The sequence below is a fragment of the Podarcis tiliguerta genome (genome assembly GCF_965153285.1).
Source record: "Podarcis tiliguerta genome assembly, chromosome: 14".
In the NCBI taxonomy this organism is placed as follows: Eukaryota; Metazoa; Chordata; class Lepidosauria; order Squamata; family Lacertidae; genus Podarcis; species Podarcis tiliguerta.
The window spans coordinates 35,774,232-35,800,286 of NC_139547.1; the positions used below are offsets into that span (position 1 = coordinate 35,774,232).

The 26,055-nt window shown below is 45.4% G+C and overlaps 2 protein-coding genes across 7 annotated transcripts in view; one reads left to right on the top strand and one right to left on the bottom strand.

Moving 5' to 3' along the window:
- Positions 1-19,411, bottom strand: part of DNAAF8 (dynein axonemal assembly factor 8) — an 89,867-nt gene extending 70,456 nt beyond the window's left edge. Inside the window, 9 exon segments of the mRNA XM_083412628.1 lie at positions 1,632-1,733; positions 6,087-6,233; positions 6,672-6,813; positions 9,227-9,329; positions 13,619-14,045; positions 14,047-14,120; positions 14,968-15,084; positions 17,431-17,607; positions 18,997-19,411. Coding sequence (XP_083268754.1) covers positions 1,632-1,733; positions 6,087-6,233; positions 6,672-6,813; positions 9,227-9,329; positions 13,619-14,045; positions 14,047-14,120; positions 14,968-15,084; positions 17,431-17,559 — 1,241 coding nt within the window. The 5' untranslated portion in view covers positions 17,560-17,607; positions 18,997-19,411.
- Positions 19,412-19,444: 33 nt separating this feature from the next.
- The window catches only part of ANKS3 (ankyrin repeat and sterile alpha motif domain containing 3), a 28,588-nt gene continuing 21,977 nt past the window's right edge, over positions 19,445-26,055 (top strand). For 3 of the 6 annotated variants that reach the window (XR_014504773.1, XR_014504774.1, XM_083412631.1), the window contains exons 1-4: positions 19,447-19,592; positions 21,219-21,402; positions 23,850-24,048; positions 25,107-25,228. Coding sequence is in view for 4 of the 6 variants with exons in the window: in XM_083412631.1 (XP_083268757.1) it covers positions 21,233-21,402; positions 23,850-24,048; positions 25,107-25,228 (491 nt within the window). In the remaining 2 variants the exon portion in view is untranslated. Of the gene's footprint in view, positions 19,593-21,002; positions 21,106-21,218; positions 21,403-23,849; positions 24,049-25,106; positions 25,229-26,055 lie in introns of those variants that run through there. The other 3 variants (XM_083412629.1, XM_083412630.1, XM_083412632.1) reach the window with 3 other exon arrangements.

Sequence of the window (26,055 nt, forward strand, 5' to 3'; positions counted from 1 at the left end):
GCTTTTGTAAAAAGCAAACAAAAAAAAATCACAAATTAATTCTGGATGTTTTTAATGTTCTCATGGAATTGCTTTATTTTGTATTTAAATTATGTCTGGGTTTTAAAATTGATTTCTTGCTCACCAAAACAAGATGTTTTGAGCATGTAACACCAGTCCTGACTGCACTGGCTGGCAATTAGTTTCCAGCCCCAATTCAAAGTGCTGGTGTTGACCTATGAAGCCTTCCATGGCTCAGGACCTCAATACCTTAAGGACTGCCTCTCCCCGTACAAACTGATCTGCACCCTGCACTTGTCCTCTGAGGTCCTTCTTTATGCCCCCCCCCCCCCGAGAGTTTAGAGGGTGGCAACACAAGAATGAGCCTTTTCTGTGGTAGCTCCCTTTCTGGGGAATGCTCTTCCCAGAAAGGCACCATTATTGCATGCCTTTAGGTGCCAGGCAAAAACATTTCTCTTTACCTTTGGCCATTAAAGAATCTATGGCCAGTTAAAAGTGAGGGGACTGTTATTATGTTTATTTTATCTTTACGCTGCCTATCATTATGCTTTGTATTATGTTTTGATCATTATGCACTGTAGAATCATAGAATTGTAGAGTTGGAGGGGACCATCACCTAGTTCAACCCCCTGCAATGCAAGAATAAAATGTGTTCCTAATGCTGTACGCCTCCCTGGGTTCTTTTAATAAAGGGTGGTATATACACTGAAACAACAACAACAACAACAACAACAACAACAACAATACTTGTAAACCACTTAGAAGCCATGAAAGGGGATGAAAGAAGATATTCTGCTCCCATCCACCCCCGGCCTTCTTTTCCAAGAGATGCCCACATTCTGTAGCTACTGAGCATGCTCAATCATCGTAGGGCAGTTTTGTATGTTTTGGCTCTATTTCACTCAGCCGTGATCACACAAGTTCATTATGAAAGGAAGCAATCCCATTGTAATACAGCTGAAGGGTTGTGCATCTGCTATGATCTCGTGAGAGAGAGAGAGAACGCACAGAATTCAGATTCATGAGCTTCTCAGGGCCAGCAACACTTTTAGCAATATACCTTAAGACACTCTGCCCAGTTACTGTTGACCTGTGGCAGTTCCTCATTTGTGGAATGCCTTCCCTAATGAAGCTCATCTGTCCCCCTCATTAGTGACTTCAACGAGGAATTAAAAACACTCCTATTTACCCAGGGCTCTGATGGCTGAAAGACACAGTTCACTCAAGGCACTCCTCCAAAACACACTGTTCCTGGCAACCCTGAGATCACTGCTTGAGAGAATGTTTTCCACCATTTTTAGAATGCTTTTAAAAATATTTTTCATTATTGATGTGTTTGCCAGCCAGGGCTCCTTCAGGAGGAAGGGCAGGATAGGAAACTTGTTTCATACAGGAACACTCACAAAAGAGCCCAGATCAGCTGCAGTGCAGTTGGCAAACCTGAGTTTGGTGCCAGATAATCTGTGAAAAGGCCCTTAGTGTTCAGTTTTTAAAAGCCAATTTAGCAGCGCTTGTAAAGCTCTGTGTCAGTTGGTCTTCCTTGTGACTGCAGAAGAGGCCTGGCTCTGGAAAGGCATCTAATTCGTGTCACGTTAGCAGTTCATGGAAATGTGGGATGTTTTATTCTGTACCGTGATGGCTGGGGAAACTCTTTCATCCCCTCTTCCACTTTCTCTCGGTCTGTCACTTCCATTTCCTCCTCCTCCTCCTCATCTGTGGAGCTGCCGCTCGAGCTACAAAGTGAACGAGAAATCCCATTAATGCTTCATTACTGATTGCTCCCGTTCTCTATCACAATACCCAAAGACTGGATCAGAGTGTTCATGCCACCAGATATTGTTGGTAACAAGTTCAATGCAAACTGGGAGTTGAAGAGGCATTTCTGCAGCAGATATCTGGGAAACATGGGGGGTGGGGGGGACATTGCTCAGTGGGAAGACAGGGGAAGGCAACCACTACTATGCTATAAGATCCACTATCCTGTAATATTACATATGCCTGTTCTACTGATGAAGCCTAGGATGGTGAAACAAGGCAAATATTCCGGAAATCCTTGTCTTAGACTCTGCGAAAGGATTCTGTGGAACAGTAACCACCCTTCATGTGGATTATTGGACTCTATGGACAGACAGGTGGAATAGACACTTATACATGTATGCACCTTATGCATGAACTAACTAGAAAATGAACTGATCCACTGGGTCTTGTTTTTTTCTTGAACTTTATGAGACTTCTGTGGAAATCTACAATTTGATACAATGAATAGTATACCTTATTTATTCAAAAGTACAGCCGGTTACGTCTTGTGTGTTTACTGAGTATGTTTCACGTAACCATAGGTTTGTTGTTGTTTTGCCATTTAGCATAGGCCACTACTGGTCACTGGTGGAGAAGCTTTCTTTAGTCTCAGGGCCACATTCCCTTGTGGGCAAACTCCTGGGGGGCCACATGTCAATGATGGATTAAGCCAGAGGCAAAAGTGAGGAGAACAACAATCTTGTAACCTTTGTCTTTATGTGGAAGGTTGCATTCCAGCCACACAAATGCCATGGGTTTATTTTACCCCTACACACACACACACACACACACACACACACCCTCTTGATCATCCATCTAGATATGCAAGAAGCAGTATTGCAGCTCAAGGACACATTCCAGGAAGGCAGAAGCACTTGAGGAAGGGTGGAGTACGTCCAGTTTCGGAAGTGGCCTGGGGGCAAGGAGTTGTGGCCTGGAATGTGTCCTGAGGGCTGGACAGAGAAGTCTGGAGGGCCACTTTTGGACCTGATGTACTTGAAACTCACTTCTGAAAACAGCACACATAATGAAGTGAACAGCATTGCTTCCGCATACCTCTAAAAGGGTTCTTCCGCACAATCTGATGTAGTCGGAACTACAAAGGAATATTGTGTGCCCTTTCATGCTCAGAACTCGGTTTTTAATAGTTAGAAGAGCTGCCTTGCAATTTTGTTTTATTTTTACCCACAGAATATTACAGGCAATTGCATGAATGACTACTTTATATTTATGGCTTATGATAACAGGCAATGTAATTAAGCCACTTTGCCCATGGTCTACAGTAAGCTCCTCCTAACTCTTGATTAATATTGCCCTTGGGCCTTTTTTATCTCCCTTTACTATTCTGGTGCTGGGAATCCTTCAATCTCAAGGAGAAAACAAATCAGCAGCTCCCCTGAGATCCTCTGTCAGAATGGTTCAGTACTGTGTTCCCAGAATTCACAGAGAGGCATCATCCAGCACTAGAACCAATCCTGCTATTTCAGAGACAATAAAAACTGGTTTCCCAGTTTGCGTTTTCTTAAAATCAGCCTTGGTCATGAGATGGAGTGTGACAGGGGAATCCGAATTGAATTCATATTGCCATATTAAATACAAAGATCAACAGAACTGCAGTATGTGGGCATAAGACAGGGTGGCCTTCCAGATGTTGATGGGTACGAACTCCCATCAAACCCACTAAACAGGGCCAATTACCTGGGAATTCTGAGAGCTGGAGTCCAACAACATAGAGTCATAGCTTCCCCAGCCCTGGCACAAGATGATTCAACAAAACTGGCTGTCTAAAGGGGAAAAGATATCCACCATTTCTCAGTTAAGCTTGAGTTATGGTGGATACAACTTTATGAGCAAAACATAGCCTTTGTATGACATGGGCCTCTCACAGAAAGGGAGAATATATTTACAGCAAGCTGCCATATACCAAGTCACAGATGACTGGTCCATCTTGGTCAGTACTGTCTACAATGACTGGCAGCAGCTTCCTAGAGTTTCAGGCAGGAGTCTTTCCCAACCCTACCTGAAGATCAGATGTTGTGGAACTACAACTCCCATCATCCCTGGCCATTGTCCATGCTTGCTGGGGCTGATGGGAGTTGCAGTTAGTTCAGCAACATTGTGGAGGGTGGGTGTCCCCCACACCTGCTGTAGACACTGGGTGTTGAACCTGAGACCTTCTGCATGCAAAGGAGATGTACTACGAGTACTCAGGACTTACTTCAGAACCTGGACTTGTATGCCGGCTTGTAAGGATGATTCACTTGGCAGGCACAAGACACAGGGCCTTTTTATATGGAAGTCCTCAGACTACAGAAATCCCCAATTAAGTGTGCATGGTCTCAGCACAACCAACCTTTGGCCTTACCTGCACCATACATTTAACACACTATAATACTACTATAAACAGTTATGGCTCCCCCCCCCCCAAATTGTGGGAACTGTAGTTTGTTCAGGGTGCTGTGAGTTGTTAAGAGATCCCCATTCCCCTCAAAGAGCTGAGAGAAGCCCAGCAACCAGCCCAGATTTGTGAAGGGTGTTTTGCGGGACTGCCAACCAGTTAAAATAACGATGTTGCTTGATAAAGTCAGTTCAGTTTAAATGCATTTTCATGGTGTCAGACTCTCACAATATAGGTAAAGGTAAAGGTAAGGGTACCCCTGCCTGTACAGGCCAGTCTTGACAGACTCTAGGGTTGTGCGCCCATCTCACTCAAGAGGCCGGGGGCCAGCGCTGTCCCAAGACACTTCCGGTTCACATGGCCAGTGTGACATTGCTGCTCTGGCGAGCCAGAGCCGCACACGGAAACGCCGTTTACCTTCCCGCTAGCAAGCGGTCCCTATTTATCTACTTGCACCTGGGAGTGCTTTCGAACTGCTAGGTTGGCAGGCGCTGGGACCGAACAACGGGAGCGCACCCCACCGCGGGGATTCGAACCGCTGACCTTTCGATCGGCAAGCCCTAGGCACTGAGGCTTTTACCTACAGCGCCACCCGCGTCCCTATCACAATATAGGTAGCTTTCTGCAAAAGAGAAGAAAGTGTACAATAACATGCACAAGCTACTCCTCATCTCCAGAAGAAAAGGCCATCTTTTCTCTCTCTCTCTCTCTTTTTCATTCCAGCAAAATGCCAGAACCAACTCAATATCCCCTTGACTTGCAGCCCTGCTGATCAAAATGAGCCCTGCTAGCTGACCAACAATAGCTCTAATTCATTAACCTACCATTTATACTGATTACTGCTGACAGTCCTGGTATTTCCCACACAATTCTTCCACTGGAAATCAAAGGTCTGGCTCCATCGGACATGTGTCTAATGAGAAGGAAAAGAGGCCCTGCCAAGCTGGAAAAGGACCTAAGAAGCTGCCTTGTGCCAAGTCAGACCAACGGAGGAACAATAGGAGAGATTTGATTTGGTTCACATTCAAATGTGAACCTACCTAATTTGCGCTCTGTGAAACATCATGCAAACCAAAACACAACCATCCTTCAAAATTCAAACTTTTCAAAATTTCGCACTGCTGTTCTCCAGCCAAGCAGTGCGCACAAAAAGGCTTAAAGCACAAAGATGCACACATCGGTGAGGGGAAAAAACAAACAAAAATGCCTTATATTAGAGAAAATTGCTCTACAAATATGTGCTTTTTAGGCAAAAATGCATACAAACACGTGTCTACTAGGACAAAATGTGCACTAAAATACTGGTGAGTTTTCATGAGGACTTTTAAAGAAATCAATCAATCACAAACCAATGTGGAAACATGGAGAACTAAATGTAAGACTGGGAAAAGGAAAAGCAGAGAGAAACAAAAACTGAGATTTGTCCATCCCTATCTACTCCAGATGCCACAGAGGACTCAGGAATGTGTCTTTCCCATAATCTCTACCTCATCCTTTTCAATAGTGAGTCCATTGCACTTGAGACCTTCTTCAGCGGGCATGGGGGAACCTCTGGCCCTTCAGATATTGCTGGACTACTGCTCCATTCAGTGCCAGCAAGCACGGTCAAGGGCCAGGATGATGGAGCTGTAGTTTAGCAAAATCTGAGAGCCAGAGGTTCTCCACACCAGTTCAACCACCTAAGCATGTGTCCTGCCATTGAGCTACGTGCTCCCGGAATACAGTACTGGTCTCATGAGGTGGCTACTGCAGCTCCTCCGCCTTCAGTTGTTGTTAAGCCCTAGGATGGATTAAAACATCCCATACGATGATGTTAGTTCTCACACTACAAGGGTGGTGTTTGCTTCTTCACTACCTCTGATCCCACAGATATTAACATGCTGGCAATTACCTTTGCTGCTCATCAGCCAACGACTCAGACCTCTGAGATGTTGTGTCCCTTAGATCAATATATACCGTCGGTGGCTCTGGAAAACGTTGCAGTTCAATTGGAGGAAGGCTTTGGCCGTTCGTCCATGATGCCAGGGTAGGTACATCTCTTGGGAATACAAATCATTGTGTCAGTGGATTATCTACCATCACAAAATAAGGCACAGAATAGATTTTCTTAAAAGAATTTCTAAACATAACAAGAAGTCTGTTGTATAATGTTCTAGAAAAGAAAGCATCTCCTATTGAATTTTGTCCATGACAGGCATGTCTACACTACAAATTTAAACCAATTGCAAAATGGTTTAGTTGACATTGCTCCTACACAAGGACTGCCAGAAACTGCAGTACTTTGCAGAGGCTAAGAAGAAGAAAATTCTTAATTTTAAGAGGTCTTATTGGGAGCAGGAGATGCTATGAAAATTAATCCAGCCTTACATGCTTGGCCCAGTCCTGGAAACTACGCTTTCTTTCGTTGGAAGTCTTTATCATAAGCATTGACGTCAGGTGTGTACAAAACTGAATTCTGAAAGGCTTGAGGACCTACCTCCCATCTCCCTGGCACTCACTGAAGTTGGGAAACTTGGCAAGGCACCTCCTGCAGTGTGAGAAAAATGCCCTTGACTGCTTGAGGCATAGCTCTTCTAGCTTTCCCATGAGCCTTGTTTGTGACTGAGCCCTGACAGCTTCTGAAGGTGAAATAAAGAAGAGAAACACTCAGTCCAGCTGCCGGAAAGAATTTCAATGTTAGCATCGTTATGATTTCCCCAAAGGACATGAATGGGAGGGATGGTAAAGTGAGTGATGTCGTTAGTCAAGAAAACTAGAAATTAAATCAGGCTTCCCAAAAGTGAAGTGCCAGACCACCAAGAGAGGTGCGCATGAAAGCCTGGCTGCGGGGCGAGGGGTGGGGGACAATGAACAGGGAGGTTGGAATCTATTGCAATCAGTTGGTTCTCTGGCAGAACCTCAAGTCTGGGGGAATGCAAAAGGCTATAAAGAGCAATGCAAGATGTAGATGGAGGAGATGCAAGTGTGCAGAAGCAGTATAAATCCATTACTCAAGTTGGAGGGGCTTTGGGGATGAAGGGAAAGCTGCAGTCTGACAGATGGTAGCTCCTATGGCCTGGGGCATTTTGGAGGCAGAGGGAGCGGCCTTTGTCAGTTGGTGGGCCACTTTTCTCTAAGGTTTTTTCAGGGTACTCCAAGCTCTCTGGGGCACGTGCCTGCTTCCCAGATTTTCTAGGAGCTATACAAGGTCCTGAAAGTATACAAGTATACCTGAAGGTGCATCTCCACCCCCATCGTTCAACCCAGACACTGAGGTCCAGCGGTGAGAGCCTTCTAGGGGTTCCCTCACTGTGAGATGCGAAGTTACAAGGAACCAGGCAGAGGGCCTTTTCGGTAGTGGTGCCCGCCCTGTGGAAAACCCTCCCATAAGATGTCAAAGAAATAAACAACTATATGACATTTAGAAGACATCTGAAGGCAGCCCTGTTTAGGGAAGTTTTCAATGACTGATGTTTTAAGGTGTTTTTAATCTTTTGTTGGAAGCCACCCAGAGTGGCTGAGGAAACCCATCCAGATGGGCGGGGTAGCAATAAATTATTATTATTATTATTATTATTATTATTATTATTATTATTAGACAGGTCAAACCCCAGTCTTCAATATGATGCTGTCAGGCCAGGTAGCCAACACCACTCCACTGCTCTCTGTCAGGCTATTTTTCCTCAGACCCAGTTCTTTTGCATCCTTGCATGCTCCTCACTTCACTCCAATCTGTCTTTTAGGATTTTGTCCCCCTGCTCTTGCCCTTTGGACTCCCATAACTTTCCTAGCGTTGATGGAGAATTCTAAGAAGCCAAAACATCAATGCAGTTTTCAAAGGTTCCGTCTGCCATCTTGAGTCCAATTGGCTTCCAATTGTATCCAAACACAGAAAAAAACACCTGCTCCTTGATCTTGGGAATCACCATGTCAAATTTGACCATAGTATCTTAAGAGGTGCCCAAATGCAGGCGCAATGATCAACTTTCCAGTAATGAACTGTACCCAATTAAGTTCTTCTCAGAGCATATCCATTCAAAATAATGGAAATTTGTCGTGCTTCAAAAGCCCTATAAAATAGATCCAGTCAGATCTCTGGCAAAATCTGACCCTTCCTCACCAGCCCATTGGACAAGGAGGAAGAGATGGAGGAAAGAAAGGGCATGTCGGAGAAAGAGAGAGAGAGAGAGCGCACACGCAAAATGGTGACTCTACCCATCACTGGTGGAAATTATACCACCAGGGAACGTGGCCATGGACAGAACAGAGGTTCTCTAGCCCTGCTGTAGACAGGCTGCAATCCCTGGTATACAGTGGTGCCTCGCAAGACGAAAAGAATCCGTTCCGCGAGTCTTTTCGTCTTGCGGTTTTTTCGTCTTGCGAAGCAAGCCCATTAGCGGATTAGCGCTATTAGCGCTATTGGCAGTTTAAGGGCTATTAACGGCTTTTTAAGGCTTAAGGGATTAGCAGTTTAGCTGCTAAAAGGCTATTAGCAGCTTAGCGCTTTAGAAAAAGGGGTTGGGGAGCGAGAAAAAAACTCAAAAATTTTCGTCATTTTCGTCTTGCGAAGCAAGCCCATAGGGAAATTCGTCTTGCGAAGCGCCTCTGAAAACGGAAAACCCTTTCGTCTTGCGGGTTTTCCGTCTTGCGAGGCTTTTGTCTTGCGGGGCACCACTGTAGTTCCCTGGAAGTGATTTCATTAAAACAATGGGACTTGTTTCTGAGTAAACCTGCACAACGGGGTAAAAAGCCTCTAGCCTGCTGACCAAACTTGGCCCGGCAAGCCATCTTGGGGGTAATCATGCCCAACTGTGGGTCAGCTAAGGGCAAGGCTTCAAAGGAACAATCAGGAGCTTAAAGTGACCTCTTGATTGTTCCTTTGCTGGAACAAGGCGCATTCCCACTGCCCATCTACAGATTTGGTCTGGCAGAGTGGAGAAATAAGGATCTGGCCCACTGGCCAGGAAACTGGAGGGGATAGGACTCAAATCTGGCATGACTTTTGAACTCAATTTTGCAATCTGACTTCAGCTCTCATGGATGCACATTCACCATGGTTCACTGAAGAAAAAGCGGTTTCCACTGTACAATTTCTATCGCCACCTTGCTTCTCCAGGTCCTGTAGTACCTTGTCTAGATTCCACTTCTCAATGTCCTGAAAGGAGAAAGTTTGCAGTTGAATGGGGCCACCGTAAAGTTTAAGTTTGAAAGGCTGTTAGCTTTATCCTAATTTCTTCTAATAATACATTCTTGCGTGCAATTCTGATGTATACACACATCTTTGCAAGCAATTTCCCTTAATATAATACATTTTTGTTATCTTCAGTGATGCAGTTCAATGCACACTTTATACCAGTATATTCATTTTTATATACTTTGATTGGCTGGAGAATTGCACTACAAAATATGGAAAAGTTATTATTTCAAAGGATGGCTGTGGTTCCATTTGTGTATTATTTGGGAGGGTGTGAATTGTGAGATAATCAGCCACCTATAACTAACATGCTTAGGTCTAATTAACACATGAAGGGCTTAAAACCATAGAGTATGCTGTTCTGCCAGGCTTAGCTATGTTCACTTCCCCTCACTCTGGGAGGAACTAGGTATTCAGACCTATTGTTCTCCCCCAGGCTACTTGATGTATAGATGCTCCAGGTTGCTCCAGCTCAGGCCATATGGACTACACATTCTTTCTCCCATCCCTTACTTTGGAGGACAAATTGTCCCTAGAGGATTTAACTGCATTTAATTGTTACATTGGTAGTGGTGTTAATCGTACTTAGGACTAAGTAACCCAGGTTCCCACATAACCCAAGATCTGAAACCTGCCTACCTGCTCCCTTTAGATGGCTGATTCCCCTGCCAGGCTTAACTGCAGACAACGGTTAAATTGAAAGTGCCATTTATGGCAGCTGAGAGTTAATCATGGCTCTTTCGTAATAGACAATCTGAAGCCGGAATCTAAGCATGGTTTCAGCTTTTCTCTACAGCAATGAGCAGTGTTATGGCTGATTCAATTGCATTTTTGTATTGTAGCTTTTAAAAGAAGCTTTTAAAAGAAGAAAAAGGCACTTTCTGATTGTCCTGCGGAAAAGATAAAGACCTATTCATCTGAACTAGGCTGCCAGGCTGCTCAACGGGGCATCAGCTATGTTTCTGTATATTTGTTCTCAAATCACATGTGGAAAAAGGTAATAGGAACAGCATGTTTTTCATAATATGAACTCTTACGAGTGTGATGTTGTTGCTGTTATTTTTTCCCACACTAGAGCTGTGGATCTCTGTTATAATCTGACAGTTTCAGGGCAGACCATAATAGCATTTGCTATATCATTCTGAAGACGACACAAGACTGCCAATTACATCTCACTAGCATCACAGTTACAACAAACATGTAAATTCAATCCTTTCATTCTGATCCAAACAGTCTCAGTGCTGAAAGCTAATGCAGTTTCCATTGTAATAATCCCCTTTGTCTGTCACGCCATCTCAAAAGAGCTCTCTTCACTGTTTCCTGGATGATAAACCTCAAAGGAGTGAAGGAGCTCTGATTAGCGCTTCTCTAACAGGGCAGATTTTGCTTTTGGCAGTCGCCAGATCCTTCGATTTAATTTGTAATGTAAGACTGGAGCTAACTAACCGTGGTTTGGCAAGACGTGAAAGATTTACTGGCTGAAACAAGCGTTGTCTCTCCTGGGAGAGAGTAGGAGATGGAGAAAGTAGGACAACAGAAACCGCATTGGATCCCAGAACTTTGTCAGAGGAGGTGAACAAATACAGCTAAGTGCAATCCTGTATGTTTACGCAGAAGCAAGGGTGGGCAAAACCGACCCACATTCCCTCCTGGGCAACCATCTAGGGGCCACCTGCCAATGGTGAAGGGTCAGAGGCAAAAGTGGGGAGAAGAATGGATGTAAGCTTTACCTTTGTACAGTAGACTAGTTTCTAAACACAGTCGCACAACCCTCTTGATCCTCCATCCACACAAGCCAGTGTCATTATCAAAGTCCAATATGAAGCAGGATTGGTAAGGAGCATGGCTGCAGGGGGGGGGGGGGCTGAGGGACTGCATTTGGCCCCTTGGCCTGAGCTTCCCCAACTGTGAAATCCAATTACACAATTATTGTATATGACAGCCTTCCCCAATCTGGTGTTCTTCCAAGTGCTCCTGACAGCAGGCCCAATGGGCAGGGATGATGGGAGATGTGGTCCAAAACATATGGAGGAAACTAGGTTGGGGAACACTGTCAAATGCTGAAATACATCAGTACAGTGGCTAAGCTCTGAGACGGACGCTCCCCAGTTCAAATCTCACTTCAGCCATAGATTTGCTAGGGCTAGAGCAGAGATGGGGGCATCAGTGGCCTTTCAGATGCTGTTGTATTCCAGTTCCCATGGGCTATGCTGGTTGGGAATGATGAGTGCCTGAGTCCATCAACCTCTGGAGGACAAACGGTTCCCCTTTCCAAGGCAATAGCTATGAATACAGTGGCACAAAGTGGGGGGACTCCTGAGGTAACAGGATGGACGCACCACTATCTGGAAAACTAGTATAACAAGGAGCAAGTAGGGCTAGATCCTTTCTCCCTAATGTGGTTGGGTTTTCTTTTACTGGCACAGGGTTGGGGCTTTATTGGCAGGGATGCATTTGATAATGGCACTCCTTGACTGGTAAAATGAGTGAAGCAATCCAAGAAGGTGGCTAAATTAGACTTCCAGCGGTGGCAGAAATCTTGCCACTTTCACAGCTGGCATAAAATACGCACAATGCTTTAAAAAAAAAAATTCAGAACAAATTACCTAAGATTTATTTCTTCAGCGTATAAAATCTCAAGAGGAAGTCTTACGAGAGAAATTAGACTTTCTTGGGGGGGGGGGGTGATAAAAACGTTAAGCGTAAGGCATGTATAATGAAACAGTTCCAAAACTATGGCCTTCCTAGGTTGGGTTTTTACAAGAAAACGAACACCACAAAAACCTCAAAGTAAGTAGCCTACAAGTAGCCAACACTGCACCTTTGGGCCAGGGATAGGTCATTCCCCACCCCCCTGCAGATAGCTGAAGGTAATTCAAGAAGCAGGCTAACTTTGCACTCTCTTCAGGAATAACCCCTTTTACACAAGAGAAGTAGCTTGTTGCCAGACTCGCATAGCAGGGCTAGGGAATTGTCTCTGTGACATGGTTTTATTAGTTGCTTTCTTTTTAGGGGACTAAAATAAATTATCTCCTCCAATGTTTCCTTCTGACACTGTCACATCAGATTTGCAGTTGGTAACACCAGCATCGTAATCAGGCTACCTTATTTTAGTGTCTGCTCTTGGTTAGGGATGCTTGAGGAATTTAATTCCATTTGCAGACCTCCCTTGCAACTCTCAAAGTAATGAGCGTATCAGAACCTAATTACCGTTCGGATTTCACAGATCTCCAGATTTTGCTCTCCTCAAAACCACCAAAATGTGTTTAAATGTTCATCTCAGGATAAAATGCATTTATAAATGCAAACATTAATATGCAATGCATATTTAAATACAATTTCGTCATAAAACATGCATTGAAATATGTACTTAAATTTAAAAAGATCTCTGTGGATTAAAAAATTAATGATCCCAGATTAATACAGAAATAGGATGGAATGGATTTAAGAACGAGCACATCTGAAAATGACTAATAGACTGAGCTGTGCACCCCTACTCTTGGTACTGGCCTTGTCAGCTGGCCAGAGCTGATGGAATTTGGAAGGAATTAAGCCACAGCTAGGATTGTGAGAAGGCATTGATTTCCATTCTGACCCACGTTCATCGCATGCAACACTGTTACTGTTCTGCTGCATTTCTGCTTCGAATGAAAACTATGTTGTTTGGCTTGCTCTCCATTGTAGTGCAATTTGGCATAATTAATTACATTATTCCACACCATTCATTTCAATACAAAGCAGACACAATGCAAATGGTGATGGTTGTGGGGAGATATCAATTAAATATCATTTGCAAACTGGAAAACAACAACAGTGGATAATACTGATTTCTGTACATGGGACAAATAAGCAAACAATGACAATTTCCACTCCCATGTCTGGTTCCATTGGGATTCTCTGACATCCTTAGCCAAACAGCCAACATGGCAGTCATTGTCACCTGTACTGAGCATTTTTTTCTGTCCCAATAGACACACTAGAAAGACTTGAAGGACCCCTTTAATAAAAAAACAATAATGTGATGAGTGTGCTCGCAACAATGAGTCTCTCATACCACCTTGAGCTCTCTTAAAAACAAATGCAAATTCCTACCCTTTATCTACAATTAAAATTGTAGAATTAACATTCAGCCTAACAAGATCAGATAATATTCTGCATGCTTAGACCTTCAACTTCCACAGACAACAAAGAACAGAGAATACAGAGAGGCTGTTCTGAAGAAGAATAGAGACCCATATTATTATGTGTACCTTGAAGGCAAACAGCATCAGCTCTCGGGGGTGTTCAGCTGAAATAGCTCCTGGCTCCTGTTCTGCAATTTCTAAATTGTTGTTATTGTTTTTTGGTTGGGGATGACCTAGTTCTCCAGAAGGGGGTCCCAATGCCGCCTTGGAGAGAATTTTAGTTTCTATTAGTTTCCTTCGTTCTTTTTCACTGGCGTTTAGCATCAAAAAAGGTGACACTTCCACAAATGGTAACGTATTAGGTGAAGAGCTCAGTCTCCCCTTATTTTCCCTGATATCTCGTTCTTGGTCTCCAGGGACCCCTGAGATTCCCTCTCCTGGTTTATTCTCATTTATAGAGGACACTGAAGGAGCAATGGCCTCTTGGTTTGACTTTTCTTCAGTCACAAGACCAAATCCGTCCCTGTCTAGTAACACATGTCCCCTAGGACTCGTCTTTCTGAAAAGTGGAATCTTCTCCATCTTCATTCCAGGTCTCTCTTGGATGTCTCATAAACTCAAATGTTTTCTATAAGTGCAAGAAAGATACCAGTTACACCTTGGTAAACAATACTAGGTATGTGAAGAACAGGTATTCAAAATTATAAAGACCGAATGAGCAATTTGTGAATTCAAACATGGTGGCTTGTGAGAATTACTTGTTGGGTCCCGCCAATGATAACCATTAAAAACCAGAAAAATGTAGCTCAGTGGTAGAGCATCTGCCTTGCATGCAGAAGGTCCAGACTCAATCCCCAGCGTCTCCAAGTAAGGCTAGGAGAGAAATACTGGCCAACTCTTCCCTACTGGTAATACTCAGTTAGATAAACCAATGATCTGTCTCTGCATAAGGTAGCTTTCTATGGTCCTGTTTGTCATTATGGTGGGGACTGCTGAGAGACCAGCTTCCTGTGTACACACACACACACACACACACATACAGTCATTTTTAGCTGCCATTTCAGATGGCTACAGCAGAGGAAGTGATGCAAAGAAGGGTCCACCTCATCAGCTTTGCTGAGAGACCAGCTCCACTTCTCAGTTCCTTTCATGCTGGTCGTTATATAAGAGCTTTGTTACTGGTGCCTTTGTGCCTTCTTTATCCCAGAAGATGTCTCTTTTGGATTTGAATTGATTTTATCTATGTGCTGCTGTTGTTTTCATATTTATATGTATTTTGTAAAAAAAAAGAAGTTTTTATTTATGTAATACTTGTAACTATACTTGCAAGTGTTTTATATATGTTCCATACCATAAATCACTTCAGGATGTCTCATGGGGAGTAATTCATAAATGAAATAAACAAATAAATATTGTTGGTCTTAATACAGGCATTACCCTACTGGAACCCAGTGATGATAGGTAGGACCAATGACCTGCAAGTGTGCTTCTTCTGGAGGAAGGTCTTCTAGTTCCTCCGAGAAGTCAGGAACCAGGTTGGATTGATCACGCTGGAAGATGAAAAGCTCCCCATCATCTTCATTGCAATCAGACTATCAAACAGAGAAAAGAAACTGGGTGACATTCATTCCAAGGCAGAAAAGATGGGAAAGGAAGTACCGTATTTTTCGCACCATTAGACGCACTTTTTCCCTCCTAAAAAGCAAGGGAAAATGTGTGTGCGTCCTATGGAGCGAATGCAAGGGGGAGGCAGGCGGGAAAAGCCCCCAAGAGCCGCACACAAGCTTCTTGCGCTCTTGCGGGCTTTTCTCCAGGAGGGAGAAGGGACTGACTGGCCGCATCGGTCTGTTCTCCCTCCTCGGGAAAAGCCCCAAAGAGCGGCACCCTCTTTAAAGGCTGTGCGGCTCCTGCGGGCTTTTCTACGAGGTGGGGGAATCCCCCCACCTCCCAGAAAAGCCAGGAGAAGCCGCGCAGCCCCTTTAAAGAGCGCGCGGCTTCTGCGGGAGGTGGGGGAAGCTGCAGCAGATTCCCTCCTCCCGCGCTCCCTTTGAAGCGGCAATGTGGGAGGGGAGCAGCTTACACTCGTGTAAGCAGCTCCTCTCCCACTTTCCTCCTTCAAAGCAACTACGGAGGAGAGAAGGAAGGGGACCATGGATCCTCCGCTGCTCCGTGATTGCTTTTAAGGAGGAAAGTGGGAGGGGAGCAGCTTACACTCGTGTAAGCAGCTCCTCTCCCACTTTCCTCCTTCAAAGCAACTACGGAGGAGAGAAGGAAGGGGACCATGGATCCTCCGCTGCTCCGTGATTGCTTTTAAGGAGGAAAGTGGGAGGGGAGCAGCTTACACTCGTGTAAGCAGCTCCTCTCCCACTTTCCTCCTTCAAAGCAACTACGGAGGAGAGAAGGAAGGGAACCATGGATCCTCCGCTGCTCCGTGATTGCTTTTAAGGAGGAAAGTGGGAGGGGAGCAGCTTACACTCGTGTAAGCAGCTCCTCTCCCACTTTCCTCCTTCAAAGCAACTACGGAGGAGAGAAGGAAGGGGACCATGGATCCTCCGCTGCTCCGTGATTGCTTTTAAGGAGGAAAGTGGGAGGGGAGCAGCTTACACTCGTGTAAGCAGCTCCTCTCCCACTTTCCTCCTTCAAAGCAACTACGGAGGAGAGAAGGAAGGGGACCATGGATCCTCCGTTGCTCCGTGATTGCTTTTAAGGAGGAAAGTGGGAGGGGAGCAGCTTACACTCGTGTAAGCAGCTCCTCTCCCACTTTCCTCCTTCAAAGCGACTACGGAGGAGAGAAGGAAGGGGACCATGGATCCTCCGCTGCTCCGTGATTGCTTTTAAGGAGGAAAGTGGGAGGGGAGCAGCTTACACTCGTGTAAGCAGCTCCTCTCCCACTTTCCTCCTTCAAAGCAACTACGGAGGAGGGAAGGAAGGGGACCATGCATCCTCTGCTGGCGAATGCAGCAGATTCCCTTCTCCCGGGCTCCCTTTGAAGCAGCAAAGTGGGAGGGGAGCAGCTTACACTTGTGTAAGCAGCTCCTCTCCCACTTTGCTGCTTCAAAGTGGAGGGAATCCAGTGCAGTTGCGAGCAGAGGATCCATGGCTCCGCTTCCTTCCCTCAAAGCAGGGTGCGGGGGTGCAGGGGGGAAAGAGGGCAGGCAATAGAGGCCGGGCAGGAAGACACAACCACACTTTGACCACTGAAAGTCCACCTCAGCCTCCCCAGATTTCCACTGAGATGGCCAGGCTAATCTCGATGGCCATAAGTCAGGCTCAGCATTATTAACTGGACTTAGATAAGCCATGGTTCCCCTTCCTACCCTCCTCTGAGGCTCAATTTAAAGCAGCAAAGTGGACAGGAGCCGCCCACTTTGCTGCTTTAAATAGTTTACTGCAACATTTGATTCAGAATATTTTTTTCCGTATTTTCCTCCTCTAAAAACTAGGTGCGCCCTATGGTCAGGTGCGCCCTATGGTGCGAAAAATACGGTAAGTGTGGATACTCAACTACACTCACTGCTGGGCATCTCACACTAGCTGCACTACATAAAGTTGTGAACTTCAAGCACACTTTATTGGAAGTAAATAATGTCAAAATTTATGCAACTGAAAATATGGAAAAATACAATGGAACTGAACAGAGTTCATGATAAATACTGCAATGTACTCCATAGGATTAACAATAGATTAATTATGTGTATGTAAAAAAAAAAAATCCCACAATTAGCAAGATACATTTTAAATTATCACAACATGTCATAGGCAAAAAAGCTGTTTTTTTCAGTGTTTATAAAATCAACTCCTTAAATTTTGACTCTACATGGGCAAGATATTTTGAGCTGAAGACTGTCTTCCTGCAAATTTTGCTAGTATTTGTATCTTGGATGGCTAATACAGATGGTTTGAGATTGAAAGAACAGAAAATGGGGAATGGCACTTACCACTAAGGTGTCAGAATCCATTGAAGGAATCTGATCTTTCACTGCAGACAGGATGGCTCCCCATTGGAAAGGAGCTGTTGGAAGGTTAGGACCCCCCTCTTTTTCCTTGTTTTGATCCTCTGATGCCATTTGAAGTAATCCTATGTGACCTACTCAGCTGAATTTTAGATGCTGGTACTAAAGAAAGAGCAGAGTAGAATAAACACAGGGTAGGAATGTCTACATCAAGGATGGAGAATGTGTGGCCCTCCAGATGCTATTGAACTACAACTTCCATCACCCCTAACAATCATTCACACTAGCTGAGGTGGATTGGGGACAACATCTAGAGGGCCAGAGGTCTACAACAGGAGTGGGGAACCTTTGGCCCTCCAGATGTTGCTAAAATACAACTCCCATTGGCTCCAGCAAGCATGAACAATTGTTAGGAATGATGAAATACTGGTATTCTGGGCTAGCACCACAGCATAGTGATGTAGTCTGTTGTTTGGACTGTACCACCTAAACAGCCATTAAGAACAGGAGGTGATCCAGTCGCAGGGACGAAATCATGAGGCTATCTCCTTGTGTTAAACTTTACTGGCCTGGTAATGGGTTTGAAATGTTTTGGACTACAACTCGCATCAGCCAGCATGGCTGCCCTATATGGCCTTTATGGAACCTTGAAAAAGCAGTTGTTGCAGCCCCACCTACTTATATATTTATACTTAAAATAAAACACACAATAGTTTATTATTATCATAAGCTGCCTTGGAGATATGTTGCCTGAAAAAAGGCAAGACAAGATTTATATTAAATAAACAGATACATATATTAGAAATTGAAATTTATTGGAAGGCAAAAGGAATGCCCACTAAACATTTGTGGCACATTTGATGCCTTTTTTATGTTTGCGGCACAGAATTAAGCTGAGGGAGAAAATCTTGCATATAGCATTGCTATATATTTAGGCCAGGAATATATATTTTTGGTAAGCATGGATGATGCTGTACATAATATTTATTTAAATGTTTGTGTTAACTATCAGAGTGACATATACTGTATTTTCCTTTTCTACTTTTTACCTCCTGAAAAATATTTGCACATATTTGCAGTCCTAACCATGTCTACACAGAAGTAAATCACAGTGAATTCTGTGGGGCTTACTCCCAAGGAAGTGGGTTTAGGACTGCAGCCTTACCTGGGAGTAAGTCCCACTGATATCAAGGAGGATTTCTTCTTAACAGGACTGCGGATTTATTTCCTTAATATTTGTATAATTTTATATTTTCAATTTAAAAATGGAAAGTTTGACGAGCGCGCGATAAAGCTGACAGCAGGAAAACTAAGCATGGGATTGGTGGAGAGGCAAGATGGAGGCTGGTAACCATGGCGACGTTGCATCGCTTGGCCACGCCCCGCAGGGCGGCGGGTACCGCTTTTTTCCGTTTCCATAGCAACCGGACGCCGATCTTCGTTCGCGACCTACCCGGCGACTTCCCTGCCCCGCACACCGGTTGCGGACAAACCACCAAGACATTTCCCCACCGCCTTTCATTGTATCTCAGTCCCTAGCAAGCGACCTACCTGAGAGCTGTCATGAACGTCCCTTCTGCCCGCCGTCTCTATTCAAACGGCGTGCGCTTCCCGGTTGTTCGCCCCGCCCCTGATTCCCCGCCCATTTCTGGAGTCCTGACAGGCTAATATAAACTAACATTTTTGGGGCTTAGCCATTACTGCCTCTCTTAGAAACTTATCGCAACAAAAAATATGCAATAAGAATATGGAGAAAACACAGACAGCGGTGTCAAGCTCATTCCTATCATTCCTTTCTGTTCCGCTCGCTGCTTTTTCCGTTTTCTTTGCCCTGCCAGGACCTATTCCTGTATTGGTTGATCCGTTCGGAAGGCGCGGCGAAGGAGTATTGCGGGTGGGGAGCGCGACAGTCTTAGCTTTTCATTGGCTGGCTGAGCAACCTCACCGCTTCCAGCAGGAGGCGGGTGATGATCACGTGGTGCAGATATATATATATATAGAGAGAGAGAGAGAGAGCGCGCGCGCGAGAGAGAGAGAGAGAGAGAGAGAGGGGGGGGGGGGGCTTTCCGGCAGTCCTGACGCTCTGCCCGCGACGTCATTGTCGGGCATTTCCGGGAGGGCGGCTGAGGCGACCTGAAGTGAAGCAGGTGAGGCTTGTACGGTAGCAGAGGAGGCGGAAGTTGTGTTAGGCGGGCTGGAAGGCGGGCCTCGTAGGAGGTTGTGGGCGCAGGAGGCCTTTGGCGTGCTCGTTGCCTCACTAGGTGGAGCCCAGTACACTGGCCGGGCCTTGGTTCTCTGGGCACCCTGGAGGCATAGGCGTGAGGGGCGCCTCTGAGCTGCGGGCTGGGGGGGGGGACACCCTGTGAGCGTCCCAGGTATCTCAGGACTCCAACTCCCATCAACCTTGGCCTTTGGCCTTGCTGGCTGGGGCTGATGGGAGTTGGAGTCCAGTGGTTGGGGGTGGGCACACAGATTCCCCCAGCTGTGCCCTGGAGGCATCACCCTCAGCGCAGAATGCCCTTCGCGCCTTATGCCTGGGCTGCAGACTGCAAGGGCAGAGGTGCCTCGTGGCTGAGGGCTCCTCCACACAAAAGAACAGCAACCAGAGCAAAGCAAAGATGACTGCACAAATAGAGCTAGTGTCCCGGGAGGGAGGTTTGGGCCCTATCTTTCTTGCACTCACATGTTTGCTTTCCTCTTGCAGGGAGTTAGGTAGGTTTTGGCTCTAGTTTTCACTGTTTGGCCCTTCGTACAGAATAACGGCCATAGCAATTCTGGCTCATAGGAATTACTCTGCTAGAGAGAACAGTTATAGCCTGGTCTTCTTGCTCATCTTTTGGCTGCAGGGAATTGTTTTGTTCCTGGTCTTCTTGTTCTTGCTGTGTGCTGCTCTGTACACAAGAACTCCTTGCACATAGAAAACCGACTTGTTAGAGGGTTTCCAGCTCAGAGATGTAACATTTCCCCAAAAAATAAAATAGAGTTCTCTGAGGGGTGGGGGACTGAAATATTTATTTATATGCATTTACAGTTCTGTACTATGTGTTGTCCCTGGAGTGGATTACGAAGTGCTTAATACAACAACTAAGCCACATCAAGGCAACTTATTTTACTGTTTTAATAACATAAAATGTACCACATAATGGGTGTAAAATTGATGTGTTTGTGAAAATTGTGAAATTAAAATGAGAATCTTACAGATTTGAGGATAAAGTTGAAAGTGTGGGTGATAGCTGGTACGTTATCAAGGACCCTTTCGTCTGTCTGTGTGGGATTTCCAGTGTTTAAGGCATGAAGTTTCATGGCCTGTATAGTTCTTTGTCATTCAAGAACAAAAAGCAAATTGAACCAAGTATCAGAGCGGTCGTTTGTCACCTTCTAGGTTCCCTTCACTGTGAATAGGTCTCACCTGCAAAGCAGTCAACCTATCAAGGACATTTCAAAAAGACTAGGTTTCCCAGTAATTGCAGTGCATGGTTGTATGTGTTTTCCTTGAGTCTTGTGATTGGATCCATTCTGCTTTTGTGCCTTTAACCTCACATTGGTATTTAGACATTAGTAAGTGAAGATAGTTCTCTAATCCTGTGAAGAATACACAAAGACAGGAGATTTCCTTATTTTGTTTATTTGTATACTGCCTTTTCACCCATTGAACTTAAGGTAGGGTACACCAGGGTCCCAACTTCAGCAGCTTTCAGATCATACCCCAAGATGATTAAAAACCCTTTGAGCAAGGTAGTGAAAGTGAAGAACTGATTGTGCTTGTCTTTCAGCCCACCAAGACACAATGTCAGAGCTGAGTGATGAAGCCAGTGAGTCGGATCTGCTGAATCTCAGCCTATCCATGTGGCATGGCACAGGTCAGATGGTCTGTCGCCAAGAGTTAGATGTTCCACTGGACCTTCACACAGCAGCCTCAATTGGCCAGTATGAGGTGGTAAAGGAGAATATTCAACGGTAAGGAGGAGAGGTTTGGGGAGGGAATAATACTGTGTTCCTGGCATAGGGCAATCAGGACAGATTAGGGATTCTGCTACTTTACCGCCCGCCTTGCTGCCCAGCAGTCTCCCTGCCTGAGCTGACAGAGCTGGTCTCAGAGACAGTGTTGAGGACTCCCAGACTGCTGGTTCTGGGAGACTTCAACGTCCATGCCAAGGCAGCTGGCTCTGGGGCGGCTCAGGATTTCATGGTCGCAATGACAACCATGGGGCTGTCCCAACATGTCACCGGCTCAAAGCACATGGCAAGCAAAACTCTGGACCTTGTTTTCTTGACTGGGCAGGAAGAGAGTGATTTGAAGGGGGGGGGCATTGATATCAGTCCTTTGTCATGGTCAGATCACTTCCTGTTGAGATTTAAACTGTCAGCAGCTTTTCCCCTTTGCAGAGGTGGGGGACCTATTAAAAAGGTCTGCCCTCAGAGGCTGGTGGATCCAGTGGGATTCCAAACAGCTCTGGGAGGTTTTCCGGCTGATATGACTGGCACCCCTGTCGAAGCCCTGGCCGACCCCTGGAACACCCAAATGGCTTGGGCTATTGACACAATTACCCCTGAGTGCCCTCTCCCACTTTGTGATGCCCGTTTGTTCCCCTGGTATACTTCAGAGGTTAGGGCGAGGAAACAAGCTGGGAGACTGCTTGAACGCAAGTGGAGGAAAGATCCGAATGAATGCAACTGAACACTGATAAGGGCTCATTATCAAGCCTACCTAATGGCAGTGAAGGCAGCAAAGAAGCCATGCTTTGCTGCCTCCATTGCAGCCTCATTACGTCATCCGGTAGAGCTTTTCTGGGTTTTACGGAGCCTTTTACAGGCTGGCCCACAGGAGGTGATAGAACCAACAGTAGCTCGCTGTGACTTGTTTGCAAAGCATCTTGAGGATAAGATTGCTTGCATTCACCAAGACTCTGCTGTTATAGCAGATGAATCTCATGGGGTGTCCAGAGCACAGTCTAGTCCTGTTGTGTTGGATGAGTTTCAGTTGGTAAGGCCTGATGATGTGGACAAGGTGCTCGGATCAGTCAGGGCGACCACTTGTACTCTAGACCCTTGCCCCTCTTGGCTGATGAAAACCAGCAGGGAGGGAACAGCTGGCTGGGCCAGGGAGATGATCAATGCCTCTTTACGAGAGGGGGTGGTCCTTACCTGTTTGAAGGAAACAGTGGTAAAGCCACTCCTTAAGAAACTGTCCCTGGATTCGGAAAACCTAACTAACTACCCACCAATTGCTAATCTCCCTTTTCTGAGCAAGGTTCTGGAGCAAGTGATTGCAGACCAGATCCAGACGCTTTTGGAAGAAACTGATTTTCTGGATCCATTTCAATCAGCTTTTAGGCCCGGTTTTGGCACAGAAACTGCTTTGGTTGTCCTGTATGATGACATCTGTCAAGAGAGAGACAAGGGAAACATGTCCCTGTTAATTCTTCTCGACCTCTCAGAGGCTTTCGATACCATTGGCCATGGTATCCTTCTGGAGTGGCTGTCTGAACTAGGGGTGGGTGGCACCACTTTGCGGTAGTTCCAGTCCTACTTAGATGGTCATCCCCAGAGGTTGTTGCTTGGGGAATGCTTTTCAGCCCCGTGGAACCTTCAATGTGGGGTTCTGCAGGGCTCAATCCTATCTCTTAACATCTGCATGAAACCACTGGCTGGGGTTATCCGGAGGTTCGGAGTCTGTTGTCAGCAGTATGCTGATGACACTCAGCTCTATTTCTCCAGCCCTACCTGGAGATGCCAGAAATGGGAGTTGAGGCATTCTGCTACAGCCCTTCTCTGCAGAAAATGAGCACAGCAGGGAGCAGTCTGAATTATAACCTTTTCCCCGCAATGAGCTACTTTTTAGTTCACCATGTGATTTTTATCCATAGGGGATTATTCCAAAATCCCACCCCACCTTCAGCCTAAAAAAAGAGTCCATTCTACCACCTCATTCTGTTGTACATACACACCAGGCTTTTGTCACTATGTGTGCAATTCAAAATAATTTTGTGAAACATGAAGGTGGCTAAAGGCTACCAGAAAACATTGAAGCAAGGTAGTAGTTGATTATATACACGGCCTACAGTTAAAGCACATTTATTCCATTTTAACAGTAACAACTTCCCCCAAGAATCCTGGGAACTGTAGTTCAGCCCCCCTCACAAAGCTATAATTCCCATCACCCTTAAAGCAAAGTTCCCAGGATTCTTTAGGGGAAGGCATGCAAATGGTGTGACCAAAATGCTTAGAAGAATGCTACTGTCAGCCTTTTCACTTTCTACTTGCTACGAGGAATACTGGCAAGACTTCTAAAGTTGTTTGTTTCCTTGAGTGAAACGGGCCGGGTTAGGAAAAACCTTCAAAAACTATGTAACTTGCCTGTGATAAGCTACCCATGGAACACTAATCTGATTCATGCCTTTCAGTGGGGAGGTAGACCTGAATCAGCGGAATTGCGGCGGCTGGACCCCGCTAATGTATGCATCTTACATCGGTCACGACACCATTGTGCGCATACTGCTAGAGGCTGGCGTGAATGTGAATGTACCAACACCAGAAGGGCAGACTCCGCTGATGCTGGCTTCTAGCTGTGGAAATGAGAGCGTTGCTGCCTTCCTCCTTCAGGTGGGTGTACTTGGCAATAGCTGTGAAAGGCACCAACTGTGCAGTCTAAAGATATCGCGCATGACTAAGAGGTGGAACCAAAGGTGCAAACAGGGCTGTTCAGGGGTGGTTGTCAGTGGCTCCCATTAAGTTCTATGGGACTAAGGAGAAGGGTGGCAATCTCAGACACCATGAGTGGCTGTGAGATAAAGCCTGCTGTCCTCTTTCATAACCCCTGTAGGGTGCAGCAGCATGATAGGATCCTTCAAAGTCTCGAGTCTACTCAAAGTTACAGGCTGTTGCTTTATAGTTAGCGGTGATTAAAGTGCCTTCTCATCATTAAGGCTCCTGTGAGGTTCAGTGGTAAAGTTTTCATTACTGTGATACGTTTTATATACCCATTCTCCTCCACCCCGGGTATTTCCAATGTCCAGGGCTGTGCCCTTACTTTACAAACATTCCTCTGTTTTATCAGGTTGCACATTAAGTTTATCTTATCTAGGTTTTCTCTGCTGCCTCTGAGGCGTCTCTTTCCCATCCCAGCTTTCTTCAGATATGCAGGAGCAGAGCTGAGTCAGCATCTTCAGGTGACTCTGGCAGCCGAGTCTCACCCTCTCTGGCACAGCCGTGTCAGATCTGGTGGAGTGTGAGAGCTAGAGCTGTTTCCAGTCACTCCTCCACACCTGCCACTCACCCCACACACTGAATTGGGCAGGGGCAGGATCCTGCTTGAATGATTTTTCTGAATGCATTCAATCAGTCAGTGAATAAAATTGATGCAATAACCCAGAATAAAATGGGAACACTCTGCGACTATAAGTGGTTTGGTATTAAATTGCTGTGAGAAGAGCCTTCTATGGGTTGCTGCTCTTTTCCCCTGGTTATGCTGTTAGCATAATAGAAAAGTGATATAGAAATAAGAAACTAAAAGTAACATGATTGTAAATTTCTGCCTGAAATAAGCGATCTCCCTCTCTGTTCATTATTGCGAGCTCTTGTTTGTACAGAGATGCACCCTGGCTTCAGTGTCACAGGCAGTAGGTGCCCTGTCTTAACGGCCCCTCTCTATTTCTTTGAAGCAAGGTGCCGAGTTGGAGATGAAGGACATCCATGGCTGGACTGCCCTCTTCCACTGCACCAGTGCTGGCCATCAGCAAATGGTCAAGTTCTTAGTGGATAATGGAGCAAATGCGAACTGCAGGTAAGAGAGAAATGGGCCTGTGAAAGGCCTGCTTTTTTGTTTGTTTGTTTGTTTGTTTGTTTGTATGTTTCAAATATCTGGCGGTATTTTAAGGGGAAGAAGTAGCTTAGCTTTCATAGAAAAAATGCTTTCATGATAGCTGCAAAAGAGGGGGAAACATAGGCAGTCACACTGCTGTACTCTTGCATCTAGATTGTGTGTAGTTAAGCCATGAGTGCTGTATGTGACGGACATCTCCAGTATGCTTCTGAGTACCAGTGGCTGGAAACCTCAAGAGGGGAAACTTATTGTTCTCAGCTTCTGCTCGTGAGCTTCCCGTGGGCATCTGGTTGGCCACTGTGAGAACATGATGCAGGATGAGATGGGCCACTGGCCTGATCCAGCAGCCTATTCTTATGTGCATGTGACATTATTATTATTATTAATTATTTATACATACATACATACATACTTTTTTTACTTATTTATGCATACCCTGCCCATCTGGCAGAGCCACTCTGGGAGGCTCCCAACAGAATATTAAAAGCATGATAAAATAATACAGATCACCAATGTTTGTAACACTCTTGGGTAGGAGCTGGAAGGCCTATGGCACACAGATTAGGTTTGGCCTGCCTTCCTCTTCTACATTCCTGTCACCTTCCTGGCTCAGTAGACTAGAGGTAACACCCATCCAGTCATCCCTGGTACAGAAGCTGCCTTGTAGGTGGGCACTAAAACAGTACTTTGGGGTTGATCAGCAAAGCATTTGTCAAAAAGGTTGACAACTCCTGACTTGGATAAATTGAACTAAACTTTGCCTGCTTTGAAGGTAGGGCAGAAAAACC